The sequence below is a fragment of the Mandrillus leucophaeus genome, unplaced genomic scaffold, assembly GCF_000951045.1.
Source record: "Mandrillus leucophaeus isolate KB7577 unplaced genomic scaffold, Mleu.le_1.0 Scaffold151, whole genome shotgun sequence".
NCBI lineage: Eukaryota > Metazoa > Chordata > Mammalia > Primates > Cercopithecidae > Mandrillus > Mandrillus leucophaeus.
In genome coordinates this window covers 648,619-658,072 of record NW_012101488.1, presented here as the reverse complement: position 1 = coordinate 658,072, position 9,454 = coordinate 648,619, and the positions used below count along the sequence as shown (strand labels likewise).

Genomic DNA, 9,454 nt, shown 5'->3' with positions numbered 1-9,454 from the left:
GCCAACTGGGGATGGGGGCGGGCAGAGAGTGAGGGGCAATTCCCAGGGGCCACAGCCTCTGGGAGCCTCCCAGGGAAAGGTCTGCCCAGGCTCCACCCCACAACTGCGGCCTCAGCTGGAGTAGTAGAAAGCTTGCAACATTCTGGTTTCCAGTTTGGGTTTTTAAATCCTTTTCTTTTTTTTTTTTTTTTTTTTTGAGACGCATTCTCGCTTTGTTGCCCAGGCTGGAGTGCAATGGTGCGATTTTGGTTCATCCACCTCCCAGGTTCAAGCGATTCTCCTGTCTCAGCTTCCCAAGTAGCTGGTATTACAGATGCGCACCACCACACCCGGCTAATTTTTGTATTTTTAGTAGAGACGGAGTTTCACCATGCTGGCCAGGCTGGTCTCAAACTCCCGACCTCAGGCGATCTGCCCACCTCGGCCTCCCAAAGTGCTGGGATTACAGGCGTGAGGCACCGTGCCCAGCTCTTCGATTTACAGAGTTATTACATACAGAGTAACAGTGTCAGGCACTGCTCTAAAAGCTAGGGACATAGCAAGGCACACAGCAGACAAAAAGCCCTTGCCATCAAGGAAATCCAAGTGAGGACACAGATGGAAAACAGATAAGCAAATATATGTCTGATGGTGATGGCAGTATTACAGGATAGAGCAGGATAAACAGAATGAATTTGGAGGATAGTTTTAGTTAGGAAGATCAGGGTCTGTGAGGTGCCATTTGAACAGGAAGTCAAAGGAGGTGAGGAATTCATGTGGATAGCTAGGGGAGAGTGTACAAAGCACAGGGGCTACCACGTGCAAAGGCCCCGTGGTAGGAACATGCATGACATGCTTAAGGAATAGCAAGAAGGCTGGTGCAACGTGACTGACAGGAAAGGGGTAGAGATGAGGGCAGAGTGATGGACCAGTAAGGTGACGGACATTGAATAATATTAAATGTAATCGATGAAGCCGACCACAGGCAGCACTTACACTAGGGCTTGGCTTATGATAAGGATGACAAATAGCAGCTCCCATTGTTACAGGACCAGAAGCTCTCCTGATTCCTCTCTGCCCCTTGCCAATGCCAGGCCTCAAAAATGTTTGTTGAGACTGGGTACAGTGGCTCATGCCTGTAATCCCAGCACTTTGGGAGGCCAAGGCAGGCGGATCACCTGAGGTCAAGAGTTCAAGACCAGCCTGGCCAACGTGGTAAAAACCCATCTCTACTAAAAACACAAAACTAGCCGGGCACGGTGTAATGCGCCTGTAGTCCCAGCTACTAGGGAGGCTGAGGCAGGACAATCGTTTGAACCCAGGAAGCAGAGGCTGCAGTGAGTCGAGATCACGCCACTGCACTCCAGCCTGGGTGACAGAGTGAGACTGTCTCAAAAAAACAAACAAACAAAAATTTGCTGAGTAACTAAAAGGACATGTCAGGGCCAGGCACAGTGGCTCACGTCTATAATCCCAGCACTTTGGGAGGCTGAGGCAGGCAGATCACCTGAGGTCAGGAGTTCGAGACCAGCCTGGCCAACATGGTAAAACTCCATGTCTACTAAAAATGCAAAAATTAGCTGGTGTGGTGGCAGGCACCTATAATCCCAGCTACTCAAGAGGCTGAGGCAGGAGAATCACTTGAACCCAGGAGGCGGAGGTTGCAGTGAACTGAGATCGTGCCACTGCACTCACTCCAGCCTGGGTGACAGTGACTCCATCTCAAAAATAAATAAATAAAAAGGGGGCCAGGTGCGGTGGCTCACGTCTGTAATCCTAGCACTTTGTGAGGCTGAGGCAGGCGGATCACGAGGTCAGGAGTTTGAGACCAGCCTGACCAACATCGTGAAACACCATCTGTACTAAAAATACAAAAATTAGCCAGACGTGGTGGTGCACACCTGTAATCCCAGCTACTCAGGAGGCCGAGGTAGAAGAATTGCTTGAACCTGGGAGGTAGAGCTTATAGTGAGCCAAGATCACGCCACTGCACTCCAGCCTGGGCGACAGAGCAAGACTTTGTCTCAATAAATAAATAGATAGATAAATAGGATAGCTGGGTGCTGTGGCTCATGCCTGTAATCCCAGCACTGTGGGAGGCCGAGGCAGGCAGATCACTTGAGGTCAGGAGTTTGAGACCAGGCTGACCAATACGGTGAAACGTGAAACTGTCTCTACTAAAAATACAAAAGTTAGCCGGGCTTGGCAGTGGGTGCCTGTAGTCCCAGCTACTCGGGAGGCTGAGGCAGGAGAATTGCTTGAACTCGAGAGGCGAAGGTTGCAGTGAGCTGAGATCACACCACTACACTCCAGCCTGGACAACAGAGTAAGACTCTGTCTGAAAAAAAAAAAAAAAAAGTAAACAAATAAAAATGAAAAATAAAAAGGACATGTCAGATATCCTCAGCGTTCAGGATTTCTGCTGGGCTGTGAGCCCCATGAGGGCAGGTCTGGGTCTGTCTTGGGCTTGGCTGTATACACAATACGTCCCAGCACATGGCACTACCCAGGGGCAGGGTTCAGCTGTTACTTTTGTTGACTGACTGCTTGTCACAGTCTCCAGTGTCTGGATATGAGCCCCACCGAGGTCCACACTTCTGGATGTTTCCATGTGTCTCGGAAAATGATTGTTGGGGTTGTTCAACATGCACTCATTAAATATTCCTGGAGTGACTTCTCTGTGTTTGGCCCTATGCTGGGGACATAGCAGTGATCAAGACAGGTCTGGCTATGTCCTCACATGGCTCCATCCAGTGGAAGAGACCAACTTGTGCCCAGTGATGACTCACAGTGTGCAGGGCTGCCATGAGAGACCCCAGAGAACTTGGCAGTCAGGGAGAGCTTCCTAGAGGAGGAAGCACTGGAGCCACAACTTGGAGGACACATGGGTAAGGTAAAGAAGGGATGAGCCAGCTGTGATGGCTTAGGCCTGTAATCCCAGCACTTTGGGAGACCCAGATGGGAGGACTGCTTGAGGTCAGGAGTTTGAAACCAGCTTTGGCAACATCGAGAGACCCCATTTCTACAAAAAGTTTAAAAATTATGCAGGCAGCCAGGCACAGTGGCTCACACTTGTAATCCCAGCACTTTGGGAGGCCAAGGCAGGTGGATCACGGGGTCAGGAGTTCGAGACCAGACTGGCCAAGATGGTGAAATCCCGTCTCTACTAAAAATACAAAAATCAGCCGGGCATGGTGGTATGTCCCTGTAATCCCAGCTACTCACGAGGCTGAGGCAGGAGAATTGCTTGAACCCAGGAGGTGGAGGTTGCAGTGAGCCAAGATCGTGCCACTGCACTCCAGCCTGGGCAACAGGAGGGAGACTCCATCTCAAAATAAATAAATAAATAAAAATAATAAATAAATAAAAAATTACGCAGGCGTATTGGCACTTGCCTGTGGTCCTAGGTAGTTGGGAGGCTGAGGCAGGAGGATTGCTTGAGCCAGCAGGTCAAGGCTGCAGAGCTGTGATCGTGCGACTGCACTCCAGCCTGGACGACAACGCGACTTTGTCTCAAAGGATAAAAAAAAAAGTGGACAGGGGTTGTGTGCCTGGGGACAGGATCCAGGTAAGGGGAAGATCAGGCTGGATGCAGGGGTTAATCAGTATCCCCATCACCAAGGTCTCACTCCCCAGTAAGGAGCCTGGGCTTTCTCCTGAGGTCACTGGGCAGCCACAGTAGGTTCTGAGCAAGGGCTGGGCAGGATCATGTTTGTGCTTTAGTAGAAGAAACTAGAAAGTTTCCTCTAGCTGGGATGGGCGTGGTGGCTCATGTCTATAATCTCAGCACTTTGCGAGGCTGAGGTGGGCGGATTGCTTGAGGTAGAGACCAGCCTGGCCAACATGGTGAAACCCCATCTCTACTAAAAATACAAAAAATTAGCCAAGTGTGGTGGTGCATGCCTATAATCCTAGCTACTCAGGAGGCTGAGACGGGAGAATCACTTGAACCCAGGAGGTAGAGGCTGCAGTGAGCTGAGATCGTACGACTGCACTACAGCCTGGGCAACAGAGCGAGATGCTGTCTCAAAGAAAAAAAAGTTTCCTCTAGCTGCTAGCTAGAATGTGAATGGGAAGTGGGGAGGGCAGGACTGGGACAGGGGACCAGACAGAACACTGAGCAAGACCACCACAGGGTAACGAGGGGCATGGAGCAGGTGGTCCCAAATGAAGAGGTGAGACTCCCAGGGAGTTGTGGGGATAGCTGATGGGCCTTGTCAAAGGCTTGGGCGTGGAGCTGTGGAAGAAGAGCCAGGGGTGATGAGGCCAGGGAGTCCAGGTGGCTGGAGAGCCCACCACTCTCGGGGGTCTGCTGAGTCCTGTACTCCAGGGCTCCTAGAAGCCCATCGGTCAGGCTTTCCTGGGTTTCCCATGGTGCAGAGCCTGGGGTTCCTCCAAGGGCACCGGGGATCCATGGAATGGTATAGAGTTGGGGGGCAGCTAATGGAGACCCATGGCTGCCCTGAGGGATGCGAGACTGCCGTGGCCTGTCTGTGGACCTGTGGTGTGGGGCTCCAAGCGCACCACCATCTCCCTGGGACCTCATGGATCCCCTGACTGGCTCTGCAACGTGGGGTGGCAGCTGGAGCCTGAAGGAACCTGGCGTGGTCCTCAGCGTTGGGCCCCCTATACTGAAGTGTTGCTGAGACCACACCACAAAACAGTAAACCTGGGAATGCAGGGTCCCCACCCCTCAGAACACAGAGGCCTCACTCAGCTCACCTATCCAGTGGGCAAAAGGTCCCAGCACCAGGGGCTGGGCTGGCAAGTCCAACTCATGCCACCTCTGGAGGGCTTGGCTGGTCGTCGGCACAGGCAGCCCCGGGGATGTGAAGTGACACCCCAATACTCATGGAGTGCTACAGCCAGGTGCCACTCAGGCTGGCTGAGCCTTCACCCCCATGCTCCCCAAAATTGGGGGTGAGCAGGTATCAGCACAAAAAGCCAAGGGCACACATCTAGTATGCCCCAACTGCTGTGCTGAGGTCTCAGGGTGGCAGGTGCCTTTGCTCATGGCGACCCGGCTGAAAGCTGTACCTGGCCGTGCCTGGTGGTGTCGGGTTAGGAGACATTCAGCAGGCACACAGGAGGCTCTGGCCTGCGCCCGGCAGGGGCAGCGAGCTCCCTGCAAGCAGCTTCCCCAGGAATCTGAAACGGGGCCAGTTAATGAAATCTCAGAGGGCTGGTGGGAGGGCAACAAATGAGGAAGAGGCCTGGCCTGGCAGGTATGGCTTTTTTTTTTTCTTTGAGATGGAATCTTGCTCTGTCACCCAGGCTGGAGTGCAGTGTGTGATCTGGGCTCACCACAGCCTCTGCCTCCCAGGTTTAAATGATTCTCCTGCCTCAGCCTCTCGAGTAACTGTGATTACAGGTGCCCGCTACCATGCTCAATTTTTAGTAGAGACAAGGTTTCACTATGTTGAAAATACAGTGTTGGCCAGGCTGGACCCAAACTCCTGACCTCAAGTGATCCATCCACTTTGGCCTCCCAAAGTGTTGAGATTACAGGTGTGAGCCACCGTGCCCGGCCAGGTATGGCTCTTGACATAAGGTCACAATCCCCACCTTTACACGTCCTGTACCCTGCAGGTCACCCGCCCGGACCCAGGAGAGCCACCTCATCCCCGCCTGAAGCTGCTCTCCAAGGCGCCAGAGGAAGGAAGGCACGAGGAGGAGGGCAGTGCTGAGTTTAAGTTAAACACCCATATGAATTTATTAAATCCAGACTGTGTTAAAGGGCGGCGGTCTAGGAGGGGGAGTGTGGTAGGGGGACGAGGGACAAGATGATGAATGGCCGTGGGCATCCTGTAGGGGGGCCCGGCCCCGCCCCCGCCCAACCCACCCCCTCGGCAACGCCGCGTCGGCTTCACCATGATTCCCAGTGGTGCTGGGCTGGTAGGGCGAGATGGCTGGAAACACAGAGGGACAGAGGGACAGACAGCGCCTCCACACACAAACCCCGGCCTGCCCTGACCCCTATGTCACACGCTGGGCCCTGGCCTTGGGCGGGCCTCCCGCCGCCCCAGCCTGATCTGTCCAGGGAAAGGGCGACAGGGAGGGGAGGGGGCCGGGACGCAGGGGTAGTAGTCGCCAGGAGCCGGAGCAGGCAAGGACCAGTCCCGACTAATCCTTTTTCTTGTCCTCTGCTGGCTTTGGAGGGGCTTCCTGGGGCTCGGTGGCAGAGCTGGCCCCCTGGGTGGGCTTGGTGGGCAGGGACGTGGAGGCCTCCTCCCTGGTGGCGGTGGTCGTGGTGGGTGCAGGTGTGGGCGTGAGGGCCCCTGCTGCTGTGGGAACCTCGGCCACGGGGGCGGCAGCTGTGGGGTCTTCTCCACTCATGCCAAACTCGTTGACCCGGGTGGGGTCGACGCGGTAGATCCACCGTTGGTAGAGGTAGATGAAGAAAACCACATCTGGAGAGGGGTGGGAGGCAGTGTGAGGTTGGGCTGGCCCGTCCACAGCCAGGTGGCCCTGGGTGGAGAGGGCGTGATGCAATGGGGGGGCTGAGCCCCCTCAGACTGAACACCCCATCTGGGGCCTTGGCACCCCCTCAGACCTGGGCCCTGAAGACTGCCTTGGGGCCCTGTTCCGGTGGGAGCCCCAACCTGCCCGCCAGGCCTCACCGTCCCGCAGGCAGCCGATCCGGTACATAACGGGCATCTTGATGACAAAGGCAAACAGGTCATCGATGAATGTGTTGAGGGCCTTGTAGGTGAGCATGCGCCAGGGCAGATGGGCCACGGACTTGAGCTTGTAGTTGATGAAGAGCTGGGGCGTCATGGTGATGAAGCCTGCAGTGAGGGCACCCATGAGCGGAGGAATGGCCTCTCCCACCTCTCCCCTGCACACTCTGCACCGGCCATACCAGCCCCCTCACCACTTCCTACATCTGGGCACACTCTACCAGCGGCCTCTGCACTGGTGGGGCCTTCTGTCACATCCACACAGCTCCCTCCCTGGATATCTGAGGCCTGGGTTTAAATGTCCTGTCCACTGTTAATGTGCATCCCCCCACCACTCTGCCCTTCACAGTACTCGTTACTGGCTGTGATTCACCCGGTCTTTTGTTTTTTGAGACAGGGTCTCACTCTGTCATCCAGGCAGGAGTGCAATGGCATAATCATGGCTCACTGCAGCTTCAACCTCCTGGACTCAAGGGATCCTCCCACCTCAGCCTCCCAGGTAGCTGGGACTACAGGCACGCACTACCACTCCCCAATAATTTTTGTGTTTTTTGTAGAGATTGGATCTTGCCACATTGCCCAGACTGGTCACTAATTCCTGGGCTCAAGTGATCCTCCTGCCTCAGCCTCCCAAAGCATTGGGGTAACAGGCGTGAGCCACCACACCTGGCCCTACTTGTTTACTTGTTCCCAAGACATAAAGGCCCCCTGAAAATGGGGACTGAAGTGTACTGTTCATGTCCTCTCCAAAGCCCTCTCTGACCCCAGATGGAGCCATGTGTGCCCTTGGGCCTCCCTACATCCCGGCTCTGCCCACCCTGGGTTGTCCCTGCCTGGGGATGGGTCTGTCTCCCACGCTGGGCTGTGAGCCCTGCCTAGCCTGGGGCCTGCTCTCTCCTGGGGCAGCTGGGCCGCTCACCGAAGGTCAGCAGGAAGCCGTAGAGCATGCTGAGCACCCAGGAGTACCAGCCCTTGTGCTCCAGGTATAGAAGACTGTAGACGGCATAGCAGCCCAGGAGTGGGAAGAGGATCCAGGACAGGTACCGGAACGCCATCTGTGGGGCCAACAGGGTGGGGCTGTGAGCCAGCTCCTCGGCCCTGCCTGGCAGCCCTGCTCCCCACCCTCAGCCACCACACCTGGTCTGGCAGGACGGGCAGGGGGAATTTCCAGGTAGCCCTGGGGACTCTGGACTCGACCAGGAAGCAGTTATGACAGGTGGGGGACACAGAGGATGTGATACAGGCCATAAAGCGTGGGTCCAGCAAGCAGATGGTTGGCCCCGGGTCCCTCAGGGGTACGTGGGTGCTTGGAGACCACCCCCAGGGGCCCAGTGTGCGGGACACTCACATCGTCATACACTTTGGTCGAGGACTCGATATACGTGGACTTGTCCTTGAAGGATAGGCGGGGGAAGATTCCTGCCACCCTGTGCTCCCGGTCCAGCTGTGGATGAGGTGGGTGCCATGGTCAGTTGCCATGCTAGCTCTTGCCCCACAAGCCAGAACCAGCCCCTGCCCTTCCCCACCGTTCCCAGTTCCCCTGCCCCATGTGTGACCCGAAAAATCCCCTGGTGAGAAAATCCCCTTGGTCCTGGGAGCGAGGCACTTGCTGGGAATCCCCCGGGGGCCAGCTCCAGGGTCCAGCTGGGCCACACTACCTCTCACAGCCCCTGCAGCTCCCGAGACAGCATGGCGCCCCGGCCTTACCCGGACGTCCATGACCTTGGTGATCTTCCAGAGGTCGATGAGGACCCCGATGAAGACGCTGACCTGGACCACGAAGTTGGTCTCATTGTCCAGGATGTAGAGAAGGACCACGAATGACTGAAAAACGCCGAAGAAGACGGAGCGCACAGACAGGCCCTCCAGGGACTGCCGGCTGTTCCAGAACTGGATATCTGTGCGCAGGGGGTAGGGGGAACCAGGAGGCTGAGGAGGTACTAAGACCCTCCTACAGCTCCCTCAGGCCGCCTTGGCCTACATCCTCACACCCTGGGGTGGCGCTGGGTCCTCAGGAGAGGTGCCGAATGAGAGCCCTCTCTCCCAGGAAGGCTCTCTCATTCATCAGGTGGCCCCCAGAGCACCAGACAGGCAGCACCCCTGGAGCCCTCCCATAGGATGTCAGCACCCAGCACCCCAGGGTGCAGTCCCTTGACTAATAGTGACAGTGACTGGTGCCATGGACGGGGCTCACCATGTGCCAGGTACTAAAGGCTGGTCAGGAAGCTGCTTCCCTGAGGCCGAACAGCCTGGCGCGGCAGAATCTGGAGGGACGCGGGGTCTGTGCAGCACCGTGGTGCCTGCCCACCCCCCCAGGAAGGAAGATCTGTGGCATGCACTTCAAGACCACCTCCTCCAGGCCCCCGCCCTGACACCATGAAGGAACTGGCTCACAGACATCCTCAGGAAACAAGACAAGGGCCCTGGGCTCCAGTCTGGAGCTCCTTCCAGTGCTCCGCCTGGATGCTGCCAAGGATCCATGTCAGTGTACTCCTAACTCAGAGCCCCGGTCTCACCATGGACACCCCTCTCTGACCCTGCCCGATTGAGCGTCTAACCGCAGCCACAGAAGGCTGAGCCACCACATCTGTAGCAGAGTGGTGGAGCCAGGTCTGCAGTCATGCAGGGTCAGGGCCAGCTCTGCACTCAGGGAGTGAGGGCTGTGGGAGCTCTGCACCCCACCCCATCTCAGAGCTCTGCCATACTCCACAGGCTCACCCCACCCACCCCTGCCCATCAGACTGACCCTCATCCCAACTGAGAAGAATGGGTCTGGAGACAAGGTTCTGGCGGGG

At 56.2% G+C, this 9,454-nt stretch overlaps 1 protein-coding gene across 3 annotated transcripts in view; it reads right to left on the bottom strand.

Annotated features, from left to right (window-relative positions):
- Window positions 1–5,662: 5,662 nt before the first annotated feature.
- CLPTM1 (cleft lip and palate associated transmembrane protein 1) overlaps window positions 5,663–9,454 on the bottom strand; it is a 39,615-nt gene continuing 35,823 nt past the window's right edge. For 2 of the 3 annotated variants that reach the window (XM_011975076.1, XM_011975074.1), the window contains exons 10-14: window positions 8,367–8,557; window positions 8,008–8,103; window positions 7,579–7,714; window positions 6,600–6,767; window positions 5,663–6,389 (exon numbers count right to left, since the gene is read on the bottom strand). In XM_011975076.1, the coding sequence (XP_011830466.1) occupies window positions 6,103–6,389; window positions 6,600–6,767; window positions 7,579–7,714; window positions 8,008–8,103; window positions 8,367–8,557 (878 nt within the window). In that variant the 3' untranslated portion in view covers window positions 5,663–6,102. The remainder of the gene's footprint in view (window positions 6,390–6,599; window positions 6,768–7,578; window positions 7,715–8,007; window positions 8,104–8,366; window positions 8,558–9,454) is intronic. The other variant, XM_011975075.1, reaches the window with a different exon arrangement.